Source organism: Haemaphysalis longicornis, unplaced genomic scaffold, assembly GCF_048455015.1.
Source record: "Haemaphysalis longicornis isolate Haplotype H1 unplaced genomic scaffold, Haemaphysalis longicornis Haplotype H1 scaffold_4, whole genome shotgun sequence".
NCBI classification, from domain to species: domain Eukaryota; kingdom Metazoa; phylum Arthropoda; class Arachnida; order Ixodida; family Ixodidae; genus Haemaphysalis; species Haemaphysalis longicornis.
The window spans coordinates 176,406,780-176,427,782 of record NW_027526361.1 but is presented as its reverse complement, the minus strand read 5'-3'; the positions used below and the strand labels follow the sequence as shown (position 1 = coordinate 176,427,782).

Below are 21,003 nucleotides of genomic sequence, written 5' to 3'. Positions count from 1 at the left end.
AGGCGCGCGCTGGGAGCAGCCGGCCGGTCTGCCTACAGGTCCGCCTACAGATGTGTTCGGCTCAGCACTGCGGCGGATATTCGAGTGCCGCTCTCGTAATCGGTGCAGATGACAATTTTTAATGCAACCAGCCATCGCATCATTAACTCCTTTCTCATGTAAGCCACCATGGTCGGGACTTGGGGACAATTTCGTGCAGCGGTAACAAGCTATCATTCGAGCTACCTTCGCCGGCCTGGGCCACTTCGCGGCCGTGGCCGCCGCCTGCACAGCGACCGTGCGGCTAGCTCAGTGGGCTTTTCGTGCCTCCGGCGCGTTTGCGCATCCAATGGTAATAAACAGTAATAGAAACAGAGTGCCTGGAATCGCTGTAGAACTTTGGTCGCGGCCAGCTGCCCGATTAGCTGACGAAATCACGGCGCCTCCGCCGCCAACGATCGGGTCGTTCGTTCTCGAGAGCAGAAGCTCCGCCCTCCGGCCCTCCGATTGGAGCGGCGAGCCAGGCGAGCCGGCAAAAAACGCCGGTAGTGCGGAAGCGGCAAACACAAACTCGTGACGTGTTTGGATGTTGTTTATTTACAATTGCGCGTGGTCCTCTGCTGGCTGCTCGGTTGCGTTTCGCACACTTCAAAATTGATTTTAAATATGTTCTAGGCTGTATTCGCCGCTGATATTTTGCAGATGATGTATATGTGTTCCCACCAATCTATCCCCGAAGTTATCTCGCCTTCGAAATTTTGTGTCAGTGCCCCTTTAAGGGACAGGCAGCCTATTTTTGTGGAGCATACACTCTCTACCCCAAGTGAGAGGGCCTGATTTAAAACACCGTAAACTGTAACGGTTTCCGTGACGGGGACCTAGAACCTTTGAAAGTGCTACTTTTAGAGCTTAGATCCACCTTCCTTATGCATGCTGCCAACACGAAGGCTGGCAACCACGGCAGTGGGCCGTGCGGTAGCATGCTGTTAGCTGTACACGAGATGAAAAGATTTATTTGAAATGAAAAGATGACAAGACATTTAAAAACTTGACCCCAGCTGAAACAATGATAAAGTGCGGTCAATTTTTTTATTAGGTTAGGCAGTTTTTTGAACCACGCATTAAAAACAGAACTCAAGCTGTTTGCGCACGAAGGGTTGTGTCATGTTTGAATGCAACACAGTGCCGTCTTTCAGATTTCAGAGAGCTTAGGGCCAGATAAAAATTATTTCCGCTAGTTTTGTTTAGAGATTTCCTGTAAAACGCAGGACATGCACATTGCCGAAACGGGTTGTCTCTGCGCTCTTGTCTCAATTGTTTCCTCGCTGCCGTCTGAGTGCACGTGCGTGTCCGTGTGTGTTTGTGTGCAGAGAAGAAGCGCAAGCGGTCTGGGAGTGCGGCCAGCAGTGAGGAGGGCCAGAAGAAGGAGGGGGAGGGGGAGGGGGAGGAGGGGGCGAAAGGTTCGCCCGAGCGCAAGCACCGCAAGCACCGGAAGCATCGCTCGAGCAGCAAGAAGTCCTCTTCGCACAAGGAGCGCAAACGGGACGCCAGGTGAGAGGCCCTTGGGGAGGAAACCTTGCCTTGAAAAGGTGCTGTGTGGATGAAGAAAGTGTGCTTTTGCCTGTTTTGACAATCTCCCGCCCTTGGGAAAAAGCAGTGATTTTTGGTAGTGCAGCAAACAATTCTTTCCCGGTCGAAAAAATACGCAACATATAAGTGTATGGTATCGAATTGTAAAAGAGTAAATTTCCTTTGCTCTATTAATCGTGAAAAAAATTTACTTTGCGCTGGTAATTTGAAAAAGAAAAAGAAAAAATAAATCGTACAGAAAAGTTTTGGGACAAACGCAAAACAATAAGGAAAAATGTTGGTATTGCCCCACAGAAAAAAAAAGAATTCAAAAAATGAGATATACATTGTGTACACATACTATGAGTGCAAAACTCCTGCAGATATCAAATGCCTGTAAGATGGCTTAACTGTGAAATGTCTTGACTTACAAAAAAAAAAAAAGTTAGTACTGGTGGGTTTTGTGCCACTGCAAAGCACTTCTGCAAAGCACAGCTTGGCCCACATGCAAACATTGGTTTTCTATTCCACTGTTTTTTGTTTTTTTTTTCTCTCTATTTGTTCGTACCACAATTTGCAGTTTCGGTACTTTTGCATTTCGTGGGGCTTGTGTTAAACAGAGAGTGTCAGGTTCTTGGTAGGTTTAGTGCATTGTTGCTTTCGGTGCTAAAATCCGATAACAAACCGGTGTCCTCGGAGTCTGTGCGTCTAGTGCAATTCAAAAGGTCTTGTGTAAAATCATCGAAGTCACTAAAAACGCGGTGTTTCCGCAGCACCATAGTGCGCTGTGTTGACACCATTTTCCTATCACCCGAGCGCCCGTCACATGACACCGGTGGTGATTTAAAAAATCTGAGCGCAAAAGCAACCCCAAAAAAACAAAGAGTATGTAAGTGTTTCTACCCCTCAGTAGATGGTGCCAGCTTTTGGAGCGCGCATCGCGATGACCCTCTCCTCGTGGGACTAGGATAGTCATCCGCCGGATGATCAAATAACGTCTTTTCACTTACTAACTCACTCACTCGGAAAGTGCCGAATTCGAACGGCAAAACGTCACAACGTGAACTTCAAAGCGTCGATAGTATACTGTCGATTTGATTCGGCGTGGGCCAGAAGATGTGCAAGGGGACAACAACGATTCTAATTTTATTCCAAACTTGAGACAAATAATGGAGGTATCGAGGAAGGCATGTGAACCAGTGGACAGCTCCCTGGCCACTTCCGGGCGATTTCTGTATGGCATCACAGAATCCTGTTTGTGCAACTGGAAGCCACCGTCCTAAGCCACACCGCCAAGAAACGTGACGGGCAATTGTAGTGGGGCCTCTTTTTCCATCTGATCCCTCGCATCAATGCTAAGTGGCAGATTACACACTGATAACTGTTTTTAGCGCTGGCCCATATTACTGTATTTTCATGCGTATAACCCTGCATATTGTCCGCACCCCCACTTTGAGATTGCCGGAAAAGAAAAAAAAAATCTGCGCGCATTGCCCGCACAGGAAAGGCTGCACCACAGCTACCGCTCAAGCAACACATCGCATACTATGTAGACAGAAAAAGTGTAAAGCTCAGCTGTTAGAGTGTGCTCGTTCTTGCGTTGTCTTCGTTGTCCGGGTATGTTTCGCGCAATCGCTACCATGGAAGGCTTAGTCAGGGCCGCTGCATAGGAGCTTCACGGCACAACTCGCATTGCCGTGAAGCTGCCTGAAGGAAAAACCCCGCGTATTATCTGCATCCCTACTTTGCTACCGCAATTTTCGCATTTTTGGTGCGGGTTATATGCGTGAAAATATGGTACGCGATCTTGTCTACTCTAGCGGGAAGTTTTTCAATATTTTTTTTGTTCTTCCTTTTTCGGCTAAAAAGCATCTTTTGCGGCTGTAACTGTCCTGAGTGAGCCTCCTACCAAAGCTAGTTCTGTCAAATTGAACAGAGCCGTATTTTCTCTTCACGGCCTTTTTTAAACTTGGTACTCTGATTTGCTAAGCAATCTTTGCACCTAAGCAACCCCATTCTGCCCCCCCCCTTTTTTTTTTCATGGAAGGTGGGGTGTAGTCAAGCTGCATTGGAGGAGCTTGATTTTCCAGACCACATTGTGTTGCAGTTGTTGTGCTGTTACTTATTTTGTTTGTGCGTGCACCGCTTTATGGTCACTGAAAGCAATCTCTGATGCCTCTTGCGCAGTAACTGAAGGAATAGCTAAAGCAGAGTTGATGCGGCAATCTTAGCCTCTCGAGCATTAGCGCAACTGTGTTTAAAAGGTTACGCTTTTTTGATTTCTCTGCCGGTGGAGTGGACCACAAGGGGGCCGTGAGAAAGCAGGCTATGTACAGTAGAATCTCGATGATACGAATCTTGCGGGACCGCGAAAAATATTCGTATCATCCGAAATTCGTATGAACCAACACAGACCAAAAAATTGAGCGCTGAAAAAAATTTTCGTTTATTTCTTTTCTGGCTTTCGCGTGAACAAATCCGTAATTTTTCTGCTTTTTTTAAACCCCCATGTCACAAAGCAGTCCTTTCTGGAGCGCGTAGTGCTTCGCCTAGCTTCGCGCTTGTCTCCTCACTCCCGGTGTCCAAGCTCGCTACACGCCGCAAGAGTCAAGCGTGAACCGCATGGTGCGTTTTTGCACGCGATTCACACGCCTCGGCTCTGCGCGTGCTGTATTTTCACGGCCGCATTGACGATTTCGCGCCCGCGGTATCTCCTACCTCGGTCAGAAAAAGACGCTGACGACTTGCGAAACGCTCAAGACAGCCCACTGGCTCCGCCCGAGATGTTTAGGCTTAGCACTCCGGCAGATATTTTATGGGCGCTTTCACTAGCGTCGCGGATGGTGTTTTATAGTGCCGTTTTCGCCAACGTTATCAGCTCCTTTACTGCGCAAGAAACTTCGTGTCTGCCTTGAGTGGCATTTTAAAGAGCGGCTAGAAGCAGTCGCTCAAGCGGCCGTGCCACTTCGCGGCCGAAGCCGCCGCCATGTTGCCGCCGCCGGCCGCGGCGCGCGCAGCGTGCGAGAGGTTTCGTGGCGCGCATTGGGCGTGCGGGGCGCGTTTTCGCGAGCAGAAAACAACAGCCTGGCTGTTTCTGGAGAAAGAAGAGTGACAGATGGGGAGAGAGAGCCGTCACTTGCTTGTTCGGAAGTCGGGCGCCTCGCCGGTTCGTTCGTATCATCCGCCGGGCCGCGCAGGTCCGTTCGTAACAGCCGAAATTTTTCCCATTGCGAACAATGCAATTTTGCCGGGACTTTTCAGAAATTCGTATCATCCCGAAATTCGTATCACCCAGAATCGTATCATCGAGATTCTACTGTATTAGACAAATTTAGTTAGCGCCAAGTTCATTTAGCTGCGTTGCTTGGGTTCCAAGTGTAATGTTCCACGCATTCCAAATGTACAGGCCAACTTGCTTTGAACAGTCCTAAAATGCCCCCCCCCCCCCCCCCCCCCCCCCCCAAAAAAAAAAAGACAAGCTTTTGTCATTTCGATTGGGCTGGAAAGCAAGGAAGAAAAATGGAAAGAGGCAGTTCTGGAGCCATGGAACAGGTTTCGAGGAGTGTTTAGCAAAACCTGCTGACTGAGCAGTGTTCTTGTGATTGGCAATAATTGTCGGTGCAGTGGTCACAACTGCTGACCACTGCTGTAGGGAGCAGTTGTGTGGCCAACTACCAGCACTAGGGGAGTGCAGTTTGTGGGATCTGGGGGGGGGGGGGGGGGGGGGGGGGGGGGGAGGGCGGGCAAGAATGAAGCGGTTTGTTTTCTGCAGAGCTTGGCTCTGAGCTTCACTTCTTTCGGGCCGCATTCGCAATTTTGATGGGTGGCCTTGTAGTAAGCATTGAAATGAGGGGCCTAGTGTCAGCTTATCTAGTGACACTATAGAGCGGCCTATTTCGCCAGGTTGCTTATGCTTGTGTCCAGTGTCCTCCATTTGTAATGCACATTTGTTCTCAAAGGGGCTTTGGCTGTCTCATTCCTCTGCAATCCTTTTGCAGGTACACAGTTTTCTCTCTTGTGTTTTCTCTGTTCATCTCCTCGAGCACACTTCTGGCTTTGTCTTTAGTTCCTGCGGGCCTGCCCAGTTATTGCAGTGAAAAATGGCGTACATTTTGCAGCCTTATCACAATGCCAGTCTGCGTGTAAGTGCTTTCGAAGGGCCGAAGAAGTACAGGTTAACCAGCCAGACCCCAGTTGTGTGGTCTCACCTGCATTGCATGTTGTGGGCATGTGCTGAGTTCTGTCTCCTGTCATGTGGAGCTGTTAATTGTCACTGCCGCTCTGTTAGGGGAAGGGGGCTCCTCGTCACATGCCTGGCCAATTCTGCTTGCTCTCATTTTGAGACTTCCTCGTCAGATGCCTGACCAAACAGGCCCCCTGGGCGACATTTTTGGCTCTTCCGCAAAGATTCCCAGAGGGCAGTGCGAGTGTTGACATGGTGGTGGTGGTGGTGTCGATTATTTATTTATTTAATCTAGAGGAGGAAAGCAGGAGAAGCCCTCAATTCAGGGCTCCTGTGTTGTCAGCTCTGGAATCTCACTCTGTGTAGGATGGTGACCAAGGGCTCAGGGCTCAGGGCGGGCACAGCCTTAGCGTATGTGTGCTGTTCTTGATTCTCTGTACATGCAAACCAGTAAGCTGGTTCGTGACCTAGAGGTTCGTCTCATCATTCGCACTTCTATTTCACACATTTTGGATGTGCAGTCGAACTTGGATACATCGAACTGCAAGGGGATCGGGAAATAGTTCGGTGCAGTTAAATTTTGATGTAACGAAGTCGGTAAAATTCGTAATTTACTTCGTTACATTAGAATTTCGCTGCATTGAAATTCACGGTTTTAATGAAGTGTTCATCCCGTGAAGCATTTCCTGCAAAAGAAAACGTGGCACGCATACACGGCTGGTGCATTGTTTCTGTTTCTATCGGTGCTTAATCGCCTACGCGGGCATCAGCGTAAACCGCGTTTTCTCCCCGAAAAAATGCGCCCCGCAAGCCACAGGCGCACTGACGCAGCCGCGGAGACCACCCGCGCGATGCAGGCAGCTCCAGTGACCGCTTCTAACCGCTCGCTGAAATGCAACTCGAGGGGCAAACGATAGGGGCACGCGAGAAAAAATGCGGATAACGTGGGCGAAAGTTTCGCTGTAAAACGTCATACGTGCCGCTTACGAAAGCGCCCATCAAAGATCCTCCGCGGCGGTAAGCCTAATAATCGTCTCTGGCGGAGCCAGCTGGCATCCCCGAGCGCTTTGAAACTCCCACCATAGGGTGCAAGCCTCCCTATTGGCGAAACTGGTAAAGCTCCTCCCACTGCCACGCACAGCGCAAGTCACTTCGTGGCTGAGGCAGAAGCCGGCGGCGGTATGGTGGCTAGAGGGGGGAAGTGTGACGGGCGGTAGGCGGCGGGGCGCACAGGGGAGCGATGAAATTCGGAGCGGAGTTGTAGATGGCGCCACGTGACGCTGGTGTGCTCAAGAGAGCAGCGCAGAGCCACTAGCACGCGCGTCGTGCACACTTTGCGTTGAGAAGAAGAAAAACATTTGAGCAAAAAAAAGAGAGGGGTTGAGTTTAAATTTTTTTTAGAGTAGTGCTGAAGGACATGTGATGCGCGGTGCAAACATCACGAGCTGTTTGCAGCTCAGAGCTGCATAAATACGATTAACTAGAGAGGAGAGAAAAAAAAAAACGATGCGTGATTCGCTATCTAGCGAACGGCAAGAGAAGCTTAATGTCATTGAGAATCTAAAAAAAAAGAGAGAGAGAGAGAAAGAGTCCTAATGCGGGCTTGTTGGTACGTACTTAAGTATCGAAAACAGCATGCAGTCTCGTCTCGCCTTTCTTTGTCCTGTCATAGCGCTGTTTTCGATCTTTGAGGAAGAGTGTATTTTACAGCCGGACGCATAGCGGAATTTTCAGACGCTGGGTGCGTTGGCATTCATGAAAAGGCATGGTGTTAACGCAAGCAAACGGTGGCAAACGGGGGGGAAGCCAAGGATTTTAACGCTCCCGCCAGTTTCAGTGGGGACAAATGTGCACTGACGGCATAATTTTCCAGCACCCCCAAGGTGATCCTGTTTGTAAAGGTTCAATTGATTGATCATGCAATAAAAAACCCGCATAAAATTGTCTCCAAGATAGTTTTTTCAAAGGTCACCATGTCGGGTTGCACATGTTATATGTGAGTTTTTTAAAGTTTTCCCATGGAAAACAATTTCAAAGTCCTGTAGAAAAAATACGTATGTGTACTCAGGCGACAAACTACTGGTGAATATTGATGAAAAGACGGCAATTTTCGGAGCGCCGTATCTCCGGAACAACATTACTGGGTGCCGCCAACTTGGTGTGGTGAATATTGGAAAACATGGCCGTCAGGCGAAGCAGTTGCTCGTGGTTCAGGCAGAGTGCTCTTCGCCGATTTCTACTGTGGTTTTGGTTATAGTAGTGGCTGGGTTTTCATTTAGTCGTTTGATCTGTTGAGGGAAGTTGCGTGACTCGAAGAACGGGAGTTTATCGAGAACAACGTTGGGCCCGTGAATTCGCCGTGTTTCGGCCTCGAGTGAGAGGCACGGTGCGTGCTTGAAGTGAAATTTCGGACTCATTGTCGTGTTATAATAAAACGCTGAGTTATTGCTGCCTTTGACAGCGAGCTTGCGAGTGGCGGAAATGGGACGATCGACACTGCAGAAGTGGCGGCGCAGGCTACATCGCTGCAAAATGTTCAAGCAGTGGCCGATAGCGGGACGGGCTATTATTGCACTCTAGTAATAATAGTTTATCTATCTGAAGTGAAATTTAATGCCAAGAGGGAAATGGCTAAACATACCAACGTTATTCAAATTGCGATCGTAGTGAATGCGCACCTTGGGGATTGAAATGGGAGGGCTGCTGGGGTGCGAAGATTGTCACCTTGCTTTGCGCAACTTTTGCCATGCCTCTACAATTGTGTGTAAAGCCGACTCTGGGATTACAAAAATAATAATTTCAGCATTCACATGATAATGAAAATGCCTTACAATTGCTTAGTTTTTCGATTCGATGTCTTCAACGGCACTCCATGCTATCTATGCATAGAGCCTAAGAATTTATAAATCGCTTGTAAAAAGGTAGTGCAGTTCGTGCCTTGTGATACTCTAGTAGAAAAAACTTCATTGAAAGGCTGTTTCAGTGTTATGTATGTTCAAAACCCATTAAAAAGTGCACTCCCCCCTTCTCCCCGAGTTGCCAAAAATTTGATTTTGAGGCTCCTAAGGTGACATAATAAATGTCATCATTCTGCTCCGAAATTGAGATTTCGCTGCTCCAAAAACTGCTCCCAAATCTGATTCCGCTGTCTCACCCCTGATAAGGTCATGCACACACGTGAAGTTTCTCTATTGAGAAGAACATCGTAAATGCATCCTCTAACACTGTTACAGTTGTGGCCAACGCACTGCAAAGGCTTCCCCTCTCAAACTGTTGCGTGCACATATTCGCGAGGCATTCAGTTGCCGCTCTGGTGACTGTCAGGTCAGAACCACACTGCTGGCAAGAGATTTTACCACAGAACTTTCTGGTTACATATCCTGCACGTTCGGTAACCGCTTCGGCACCCAGGCACAAAACATATTCGCGCTTTCGACGCCATCAGTGCATGCAACGTTGCCTATTACATCGCACATGAATTGCGCAATATCACGTGCTACACACCTTTGGCACAGTGGCACATGAGCTACGCTTCCGATCTTTGACAGCGATCGACGTACACAGCGGGATTTACTACGCGGGCGAGTGGGCGGGCGCGCCGGCGGTGTTTCAGCGCCCCTAGTGGCGCCGGAAAATTTCATCGCACATCGCGCCTCTCCTTTCCACGGCGCGGATACGTCGCCCGTCGCACTTCCCCCCTCTAGCCATCGTAGCAGCGGCGCGCGATTGCGGATGCATTGTGAAAATAAACGCGCGCGCGAGGCTCATAAAGATTCACAAATGCTTGCTGGGACGATGAAACCGAACCAGCATGAGCCAACTCGAACGAAGGGCAAAGCGGCGGCATGAGGCGGCCCCGCCAGAGGTGATTAGGTTTACCGCCAAGGAGGATATTTGATGGGCGCTTTTGTAAGCGGCGCGTATCACGTTTTACAGTGAAAATTTCGCCCACGTTATCCGCTTTTTTTCTCACATGCCCCTCTCCTTTGCCCCTCAACTTGCATTTCAGCGAGCGGCTAGAAGCGGTCGCTGGGGCTACCCACATCGCGCGGGTGGTCTCACGGCAGCGTCAGCGCGCCTGTAGCTCGCAGGACGCGTTTTGCGTTTTTGCGGGGAGAAAATGCTCCATGCAGTTCACGCTGATGCCCATGCAGACCATTAAGCTCCGACAGAAACAGAAACAGTGCGCCAGCCGTGTATGCACACCACGCAGTTTGTAGGCAAGGGGCTCGCTGCATCTGCGGCATTGGGTGGTCCGTGTCGCCGTTCACGTTTTATTGAGACCCCATTTCGCCGCTTGCGTCTCCAAAAAATCTACCTCTACAACTTAAATTTCGTGCCTTGTTCTCCGTGAAACTTTGTTACATTGAAATTCCGGCAAACGGGACTTCGTTACACAGAGGGTGAAAATACATCGTGTGCATACACTTGAAGTTAGAGAAAATTCCGTGGTTCGGTACATTGAGGTTTAACTGTGTATCGATAATTTCAAACATAAAACATGCCGATTGGAAACTTATCTGAGAATTCCACACATTACTGAGATCTTTCTAAGATCGTGACAGGTGGTTTTTTCCTCAAAGCGCGGAAAATTCTAACCACAGTGCTAGGGCCACCGCACTTTATTTAGCGTGAAAAAGGTCTCTGACCTTCACTCGCTTCTTTTGTGTCGTTAAGTTCACCAAACTGTCTTCAAGCTTACGAATGCGCCACAAAAGAGAAAATCTGGCACTATCCTTTTTTGTGCCACAACAGCGGTGAATTGCAAGAGGCGGTTGGAAGCGTCATGAGGGCTGCTAGTAGGGTCCGCATGTTCGGCATCAGTGATGTCTGCCTTAGCCTGCACACCGTGGTCAGTGCTTACGAACTCGCGTGCGGTTGTGTCGTTCGGGATGGTGCATGGGAATGCTGACAGCTCTCTAAATTCACTCTGAGGCACTCAGGGTTGTCGCCTTCGATATTCGAACACCTCCCGTCTGGAGCCAACCAACGAAGCCGCTTTGCGCACGGAACGCTCTGGAATGGCCTGCCAGGTCATGCTGCCTTTGCCTTTACGTCAGGTTTGATGCGTAGTATCCGCTCAGAAATGCTGCGAGGAATTTCTAATACCTCCGCAACCGATATCTACACCGGCGTGTACCTGTCGAATGATGTCCTCCCTAGTCGCTTCGAATTGCGTGCATGCACCACATCACATGGGACCCCCTGTGTGATTTACCACGGGTAATAGCCCAAGCGCATAAACGGGTGCCACCGTTTGGATTCCCCTCTATTCTTTTGCACCCCCGCGTTCTCGCTACCATGCGGCTACGTCCCATGCTACACCGTGAGCAGTTGTTAAAGGCCACCAAAGGGACGGGACGAGGCCGTCGCTGCCCCCTCTCACCAAGCGCGGCACCGCTTGCAAAATGTCATCATCACCACTTCCATTCTGTAAGGAGAAGCGCACTTGCAGGAGAACTTGTGGCGCAGCGTTCGATGTATTGAATCTGCCCGGGAATTCCGTACACGTGTACAACAGCACTATACCTTTGCATGGGATTCCCAAGAAGATGTTTACACCACCCTGTGTCGACAATAATTAGATATATCCGGGTTCGATGTCCATGTTCGATTAGTCCCCCCAGGTCAGGGTAAGCAGAGGGTGGAAGTCACTGCCGTGTCCAACACTGTGGTTGTCCTGTGTCTCTGTGTGTGTGTGTGCAAGCAGCTGCCAAGACAGCCCGCCTTTTTGGCCCAGTGGAGTGGGGCCCTTAGTGCATCAGCAGTGCAAACCCGGGGCGGTGTTCCCTGACCTTGTGTTACCTTCCCCTTGTGCAAGCAGCCGCAGTGGTGCCGACCAGCAGCCCCGGACTGAGGAGGATGCGGAGCAGTCCATCATCCGGCCCGAGGAGATCCCCGAAGTGCCCGCCAACAACTTCCTCATGCGCCGCGTTCCCGAGTCCGCCGTGTGAGTGGTGGCGGACTTGCCTCTCTTCTCTCTCGACATGTGCATGTCAGTGTTAAAGGAACAGGTCATCGAGCAGAGTTGTACCACCTCAGCAAGGTGGTACAACTCGGCCTTCGCAAGCCCTTGCACGTGGGATTAGTACCGTTAGTGCAAACATTTTATTCCAAGGCATGCTTGTGCAAAAACTTACGCATGGGATCCCCGTGGGCAAATCGTGGGGAGCGTTTTGAGCGTGACGTTTGAGATGGGGAAGTTCCGGGGTGTGTCTACTGAGGGCGTCTCGTGCAAGGCACTAAGCCAGCCTAACAAGACCTTAGTGTCAAGCTGGAGGCGTTCTCGTGTCATCGCAGAAGTTGGCAGAGCCGTTCACTGCTTCCAACGTCACGCACGGGAAAAGGAAGGGGTATTACTCGAGCGCAATGAACGATGCCCATCGTTTGATGAGATAAAGTTGGGATGTGAAGCAGTGCATGGGCTTTCTTACTTCGAAGGGGTTGGTTGGGTCTGCTTGTGTGCGCCTGTGTATGGAAGATGATAGGTGTAACATTAGGGGCAAGAAGAGAGCGGAGTGGGTCAGGGAACAAACGCTGGTTAAGGACATGTTAGCAGAAATTAAGGAGAAGAAATGGGCGTGGGCAGGGCATGTAATGCGGAGGCAATATAACCGTTGGTCAGTAAGTGTAACAGAGTGGATCCCTAGAGAAGAGAAGCGTGACGGGGGGCGGCAGAAAGTTACAGTGGAATCTCGGTCATACGAATCTCAAGGGGCGGCAAAAAAATTCGTATCACCCGAAAATTCGTATCATCAGAAAACAAGAAAAAATGGAAATGCGCCGCGCATGCGGCAGGCGGCGGCAACATGGCGCCGGCCCTTGCCGCGAAGAGGTGCAGGTAGCTCCAGCGACCGCTTCTAACCTTTTGTTAAAATGCAGCTCACGATGTAAACTAAATTGCTCATGTGGTAAAAAGGAGCTGACAGTGTTGGAGAAAACTGCACTATAAAATATCATCCGCGCCAAATATCTGCCACGGAGGTGGCCCAGCCAGCTGCAGCGCGCGCTTTCAAACTGCCGCCGTGAAGAGCGCGCCTCCCCATTGGCGCAAGTCGGCAGGCTCCTCCCACTGCCGCGCATCATTTTCCAAGCGAGGTAGAATCGGTAGAATCTGCCACAGGGGCGAAATCGTAGACACGGGCGTCAAAAGAACGCGCGCTCATCGCCGACGCGATGCACGCACACGAACTCAAGCGTGAACTGCATGCAATTCGTGCGCGTCGGCGTTGCGCGTGCGTTATTTTTACGCCTGCGTCGACGATTTCGCCCAGCGTCAGATTCTGTACCTCGCTCGGAAAATAATGCGCGACGCGCGCGGCAGTGGGGGTGCTCCATTGGGGAGGCGCGCTTTTCATGGCGGCAGTTTGAAAGCGCTCCAGACAGCCCGCTGGCCCCGCCGGAGGTGTTTAGGCTTACCACGGTTGCGGATATTTGATTGGCGCTTTCCCTAACCGCGCCGACAATGCTTTGTAGTGTCGTTTTCGCCCACATTATCAGCTCCTTTACTGTACAAGCGACTTCATTTGTTTCTTAAGTGGCATCATAAAGAGCGATCAGAAGCGGTCGGTCGAGCTACCCGCACCACTTCGCGGCCGGTGACGCCGCCATGTTGCCGCCGCGCGCAGCATGCGGGTGGTATTTGCGGCGGCGTCAGCGCGCCTGCGGCGTGTGCGGCGTGTTTTCGTGAGCAGAAAACGCTCCATATGGTTCACGCTTCAACATAATCGACGCGCAAGTGGCGCAGGCAAGGCGACAACAGGATAAGTCGAGCGCGGGGCATAGACGGAAGCGAGGAATGCGGAGAAAGCAAAATGGCGAGGGTAATCGCAGTCAGAAATGAGGGAACGCTTGATTGCCGCGGTTTATTCAAGTATAATACAAAAAAAAAGGAAGCTAGAGGCACCCGAGCTGCAGCCAGCGGAAACGAAAAGTACAGAGAAAAGAGATTGCAGCGGGAGATAAAAGAAAGGAGGGAGAAAGAGAAAGAACAGGCGTCGAGAGGGCGAAACGTTCGGTTCGTTCGGAACAGCGCCTCCCCACGAGGAGGTTTACTGCGGGGGAGGACTAATGCTTTTGTGCCCACGCCAAACCAAGGCCGCACGGCCGCACCAACACTCCCGCCTCCCGTCCACGCCGCAGCCTCTGCTCGCGCGTTCGTATCACCCGCAACGGAGAGATAAATGCATACGGATCATCCGAATTTTTTTACATTGCACACAATGCATTTTGGCCGGGGAATTTCGAAAATTCGTATCACAACGAAATTCGTATCAACCGAATTCGTATCACCGAGATTCCACTGTAGATGGGCAGATGAGATCAAGCAAGAAGTTTGCGGGGATAAATTGGTTGCAGTTAGCACAGGACCTATGAGATCTATGAGATCTATGGGAGAGGCCTTTGCCCTGCAGTGGGCGTAGATAGGCTGCTGCTGCTAAGGATGATGGTGTGCGCATCATTGCCTCCAGTGGGTATGGGAAGTCCAAGGGCTGCTTCAGCCTCCTGCTACAAGAGAAGTGGCTGCCCACGCCTTCGTTGGTGCAGGTGAATTGGCAGAAGCCAGTGGTCGCTAGTGAAGGAAGCCGGTGGTGCAGTGTGGGCGCCTGCTTCGAAGCGCGATACTGTATGGGATGCCCAGCATGTTGTAGAAGACCCAGTTTGAGTGTCTTTAGGGGAATGTTTTGCGTGCCTTAAAGTGCGGGGTAAATCAGCAAGTTTGAGTTTGTTAAAACCAGGTTCGACTAAGCGTGAATGCGTTTATGTATTTGCGAACATTGAAAAACTTGAAAAAAGTTTGAAATTTTTGAATACTGCTGTATTTGAGAGGCACGCAAATTGAATATTTTATTGTTCGCTTGCATATTAAAATTTCAATTGCTGCCTAGCCTTTTTATTTTTATAAGAATGCAGTCTACGCCCGTTACGATGGACCCTCTTAATCTGGCAAAAAATGTCCGCTTTATCCGAAGTATGCAGTATCCGAAAAGGGGGAAGGGGGTGGGTAGATGAGTGTAAAGTTAGAACCTGAATTGTGTATACATGTTACAGACAATTTTTTTTCTTTCTACACGCCTGCAGCATCTCTGCACCGTGTTCACGTGAGTGAAAATAATGGCCTAACGCTGTTTTCAAAGCTTAGCACCAACACTTGGAAAAGGCGAAGCACATGCAGTCGAGTGCGTAGAGACGTACAATTAGCTGAGCAAATAAAGCAACAGCGTAACTAGGAGCAATTACTAACCAGCTATAAAAATAAGTCATGGCCAGCAGAAGTAGCCAAGCTCTTTTCAAAAAACCCTGAGTGACGAGGCAGGTTTACCCGAAACCGTTTGTGAAACAATTCGGGTCACTGCCTGACGTTTCCCAAAGGCAGACTTGACCTCCGGTTGCCCCACTTTGCAAAAGCACTGTTCTTCAGTCTCGCTGGAGTTGCATTTTTCAGCAGTATCTCTGTTCTTAACGGTCAAGCGGACCGTCTGCTTCGACAGGCCTGTACTTCTGGCAATATTGGCCTGTTTTTCGACGCGTTTGACAGCTTTAATTACGCTTTGTTTATCCAACAGTGAAATCAGCTACCCTGCCGCTGGTTGCACAAAAAAAAAAAAAAAAAAAACGCTGCTGCCATTGGCTTGGCTTGGCTGCACCAATGGCTGGTTCTGTGCCGACAATGCTGCCAGATGTAGTAGTTTCCTCGGCAAAACAAACAAAGGTAAAGCATATGGGGTGCCAGCACCGCGAAAGTCTGATATGTATTTACATTCAATTAAAATAGTTTAGTCTGTTGTAGCTGGTAGTCTGCTAAGCCGTTGGAGCGGAGTGGATTCCATGTAAAATGCATGGGGCCAAACAAACCAACAGGAATGGTCCGTTGTAGCCGTATCCGCTGTGACGAGCGTAGACTGCATACGTAGACAGTGCTCTACACACACACACACCTGTGTGGTCCCCTCCCTCTCTCCTCCACAGCTGGCGCCCAGTCCACCAACTACGGCAGGTGCAGAGGTTCATGTAAGCTCCATGCGGGTCGTATCAGATGTCGTGGACATTTTGTGTGCTGCCTGTAATCGCAGTGCAACCAGTGTGGCTGCCAAAGGTGATCCGTGAGGAGTGACATGTACACTCAGGGTCTAAAAGTCTGGCCGTTTCTTTCCTCCAGCCAAGTGTGCCACTTCCACTTATGCCCTCAACAGAGGACAGTGTTGTCAGCCTAGATCTACCCTGACCATCAGAGCATCGATTAGACTTAATCGGGTTTTATAGATTGACCTCGCTGCAGTGGCTCAGTGGCTACGGCGTTGGGCTGGAGTGGCTGAATTTGTGACGGAGGCGAAAAGTGAAAATGCCTGGTTGTCGACCCCTCGACGCATGTAAAGGATCCCCAGGTGGTCAAAATTAATCCCACGCCCTTCACTTGGCACGCCTCACAGCCCGTTTGTAGCTTTAACGGGTTAAACACCAAAATTTCTGTTTTATAGGTTGGTGAAAAAAGCGCTGCAAAAAAATGAGTGACGAGGGGTGGTGATTCTACTAAAGCATGCCAGTGCTTGTTCTTACCCTTTTCCCCTCTCCCTTTTTTTTTTGTGTTGCTCGTGCTGGAAAGAAAGGGGAAAGGAGGGCCACTTTGCAGTGTGCACACAAAGCATTTGGGATCGGTCTGCGAGAAAAAGGGGGGGCCTGTTCACCTGCGAAGCCTTCCCTGCAGCTCCAAGTTTGCCTGGGCGAAGCTGAAGCAGGCTGAGTTTTGGGGCAGAGGGTGGGTTGGAATGATGCGGACGAGTCGCGTGCATGACACCCTGAATAGGATGGGAGGCTGGATACAAGCGTTGCGCGGTTTTGAAATGAGGCAGCGGAGTAGACTCCGCAGCCGCCGTGAGGTTCTGGGTGGTGACGTCTGCTTCTTAGTGTGCCATTTCTTTGTTGACGGCCCCCTTCCCCCATGCTGCGTGCAGGCAGCAGCAGGAGCGGCGCATCGGGAACTTCTACAGCCGGCGACCCCAAATCTCCCGCTCAGGACGCAAGATCAAGGGCCGGGGGTTCATGGTGAGCGCCTCCTCCTGTCTGCGTTTGGTCACACTTACTTGCTACTACACACGATTTCAGGTTGAATTTGACAGGGATGCCCCGGAAAGGATATGGCCTGGCCTGGCCAGTTGTCTTTGATGAGCGTGCAGTGTTTCCTCGCTGCCTGATTTGCTACTGCAGTTTAGCAGGGGGGGCACAGCTGCGCTGTTTTCACTATTGAGCACCAAACTTACCCCGCGCCATCCTACGCCGAGCCGTCTTTATTGCACCAAACTATTTTATCGCACCATCCTGCGCCGCAGAGCCCAAATTGAGCCACTAGGCACGACTGCCGTGATGCCCTGTGCACAAAAACTTGTCTGAAACATGTTTTCAGGTTCAATGCGGTCATGGTTTCAGTTTCTTCGGGGCTATGAGAGACTATGGACTTGGAGTTTGTCTAGCTGTATACAGTTAAACCTCGTTATAACGAGACGGGCTATAACGAAATAATGGATATAACGAGCAAATCGTAATTCCCCTTGAAAGTCCCCATGGAAGCCAATGTATTTAAAACCTCGTTTTAACGAGGTAAAATGTCCCCGTTACGGGATATAACGAACAGATTTCGTTGAGAAATCAAATTTTTACCTAATTTTACAACAGTGCGCAACGTGATTTGAGACAGTGCGTGACGCGGCAACTGTATTAGCACTCCCGCCACGCGCGCGAAGCTGGCTGGCGCGCCTTGCGGACGCTGCGCCCGCGAAGCCCCCACCCTCCTCTCGCTGCGCACGGCATGCAGACAATGGGGCCCTTCGATTTACAGTGCCAGACTCGCCGCAGGCTCCCCGAGAAGCAGTCCGACGTTCGATTTTCCCACGTATCTATGGCTTCGGGGAATCCGGTCGCGGACTATCCGCGGTCAGCCCGAGAAGAACCCCAATGCACACGGCGCGCGCTGTTGCGTCACCTTCCTCTCCCCCCCCCCCATTCTCCTCCTCCCCTGTTCGTATCGCCGACGTCGATGCGTGGTTGTGTGTGCGTGGATTTTGGCAGTCTTCAGCCTTATCTTTTATCGTACTGCCGGCGTGATTCCAACAACGGAAGTGCGACAGGCGGGAAGCGAAAGCGAAAGACTATTACGCTTGAACAGAAGACGGCTATGATAAAAGCCGTCGCATCGAGCGTGAAGGAAGGTAAGGTGCACTCCGTGGTAAGGTGGCAAGAGACTTTGACGTGTGGACGAGTACGCTGTCCACCATCGTGAGCAACCGAAAGTCCATCGTCAGCACTGTTGCACATGGCTTGAAAAGAAGCGCTAAGGACGGCGTCGGAGGCACTAGATGCGGTGGACGTGCTGCGTTGCTACTTCGGCGCGCACGAGGGCCGCGAAAATGGCGTGAACATAGCGGCCGCAGCTGAGGGAGCCATCGCTCGCATCAGGAAGGTGCATCAATGTCCAATTACGGACTTCTTCGTAGCCAAGTCTGTTTGAAATACGAGTTTTGAACTGCAATAAAGTACCGTATTTATTCGAATATAGGTCGACCTTTTTTTTCCGAAAATGTGCTTAAAAATTGAGGGTCGACCTATAATCGTGACCGAAGAACCTCGACCTATAGTTGTGATCAAAAATGGCGAGCGCACCGAGCGATCCGTTTCTCCGTCGCGCCCGGCGCTCTTCAATTTGAGGCGGCAGCGCGGAGCATCTAGAACAAAGACAGGCAAGAAAATAAGGGAAAAAATAACAAAACAATCAGCGTAAGAAAACCACCCACAGTCACTGCCGGCCATGGAGGCTGCCGGCTATCGCGCATTACCTGCGGCCGAACTATAGTGCCTAGTATATTCTAGGCACTATAAGCGAGCTGACGTATTGGCTAGAGAGCCAGATTGGCTTGGCTTGGTGTCTTCGGAGCCGCGGTAGCGGCTAGCGCGAGGTGGGGGTAAAGGTGACTTTCGCCACCTAGCGTAGCCACCTCGTGAACGGAACGGCGTTGCCTGCTTCGCTCGCTGTCTCTACTATCTCCCGTTCTCCGTTTCATGCGCTTTCTTTGTGTTTGCTTCGTTGTGATTTCCGCACATAACGTTTTTCTCGTGCGCATTTCGCGATGTCACGTCGGACTTTAAGCGGCGGGTGATCCTGTTTGCTGAGAACTTGAACAGCTGCGCCGCTCAGCGAGAGTTAGACGTTAATGAAAAGCTGATCAGGGGATGGCGGAAACAGCGGGACGAACTTTTTGCTTGTAGGGGACTGCGTCGTGCGTTTCGTGGCCCTACAATTGGAAGGCACGATGCTCTCGAGAAAAAACTCCGGCTGCCCGTGGAAGAGGAGCGTGCGATATTCAGACCAAAGCTCAACAGTTAGCGCTGCGAGGCAGGATTGGCCGTCCAGCCTTCAAAGCCAGTCGGGGGCGGGGGTGGGTAATGAACTGCGGCGCATGCGTCGCAAGTTCCGACGACGACGCAGTGTGTGGCTCCAACCAGTGAGGTGACCGCGTTGTAAATAAATGGGAGTTTTAAAAAGTTTCCTCAAGTTTTTTCTTAAAAGTATGGGTCGACCTATAATCGAATATATTATTTTTTTTTTCGGCGACTTCAATTTTTAGGGGGTCGACCTATAGTCGTGCTCGACCTATTTTCGAATAAATACGGTAGGTTCGTGACTTTTCCTTTTTACCTCCGGAATGTGTTTACTTTACTAACTATCGCCGTGCAGCAAGATGCTATTTCGCCCGCTTTTTGTTTTAGGTAACTACAATGCAAATATTTGCAGTAAATGTCGGCCACGGCTATAACGAAGTATTGGCTATAACGAGCAAATCGCGGTGCCCCTTCAATTTCGTTATAACGAGGTTTAACTGTATTGTAAGAAACTCTATGGCTGTAAGGCGGCAGGCACTACGCGCCTTCTCCACCTTCACTTTGGATTTATCTGTGTTGCATTTGCACAGTTCTGTTTGCCAGTGCCTGCCGCTCGTGCCACAATCAGTAGAAAATGACGAAGCGTGAGTTTTTGTGTCACATCGCAAACAGATACTTAACAGAATAATATTTGCGCGAAAGGTTGTAGTTTATTGGAGGTGAACTTCAATTTAGTCGACCATTTTCGATGAGCGCAGCTACATGTATTGCACAAGCAGGGTCTTGGACGCTTCACCCTCGCCTGTTAATTCAGTTCACTGTGGTGGTTAGGTAATTAGTACTCATTTTCACCTGTGAAATTTGGGGTTAGCTTGTTATGTGGAGGATGGTCTAGCATTAATTATTCCTTCTAACGCTCTCACTACGTAGTCTACGTCATAGGTTCGTCGACTCTCGCAACCGCTGTTCTATTCTACTTTAACCGCTGTTCAAATAAAAAAATGCTAGCAAAGCATTTTTTTACGGAATACCACCGTGGTGATGATTAGAGACGTCGGTTGTCAGGAATCAACTTACCTGTTTTATTCCACTTATTTGCCCTACCCCTAGCTAAGTTCGCATAAACACTGCCCTCTCCTGGACACAACACGAGACCTGTTATCGGATTTCCTTCGATTCTGCTCGTGAGGTTTACCCTCTGAATGGTGATAACGTGGTGCTCTCGCCGTAACCAAAACATAGATAACTCTGCATATTGTAAATTTCCAGATATGGTACAAGAACTGCGTTCCTGGTGAGGACTGGGTTCTAGGACAAATGGCCTCTGCGGCTGCTCCAAATGTGCTACAAAAGGCAATTACGCCTGCTCCCAAATGCACATACCCTGTCCCACCCCTGATTTATTTATTTATGGGTCTGATAAAGGCGCGGTCACACTAGCCCGACCATCGGCCGATTTGGTCGGCCAACATCGTGTCGGCGAGCTGTCGGCGGCCATGTCACACCGCGCCGACGCCGACCGTTGCCCAACCGTCGGCGTCGGCGATAAATCGGTGAGGCGTCGGTGTCTGCACGTCCCACACCGACAGCCCCGCGACGGCCGACTCCGCCGCCTCGCCTCTCCGCCGGGGATCTCTTTCTTTCTCTAGTCAAACTTGGGGTATCGTGTCACCGCAGCACGACTGAAGCCATTCGTGCGTACTGGCGTGTGCGCTGCTTGTACTGTATGTACTCCTCAACTTCTTGTTAGATCATGGACAAAGAAAAAAGAGCTGTGCCCTGCTGCCGCGGCAGTAATAATATGGATGTTAACCACCGGCGAAAAGACCTCTGTAGCACGTAAAATATGCATATAAGTTAGTGCGTACGTCAGCAGAAATTTAACCTCCTCCAGGGGTGAG

At 50.3% G+C, this 21,003-nt stretch overlaps 1 protein-coding gene across 5 annotated transcripts in view; it reads left to right on the top strand.

The window, feature by feature from the left end:
* The window catches only part of LOC144179522 (uncharacterized), an 87,206-nt gene that overhangs the window by 24,191 nt on the left and 42,012 nt on the right, over positions 1–21,003 (top strand). For 4 of the 5 annotated variants that reach the window (XM_077707911.1, XM_077707912.1, XM_077707908.1 and 1 more), the window contains 3 exons: positions 1,350–1,530; positions 11,553–11,681; positions 16,684–16,774. In XM_077707911.1, the coding sequence (XP_077564037.1) occupies positions 1,350–1,530; positions 11,553–11,681; positions 16,684–16,774 (401 nt within the window). The remainder of the gene's footprint in view (positions 1–1,349; positions 1,531–11,552; positions 11,682–16,683; positions 16,775–21,003) is intronic. The other variant, XM_077707910.1, reaches the window with a different exon arrangement.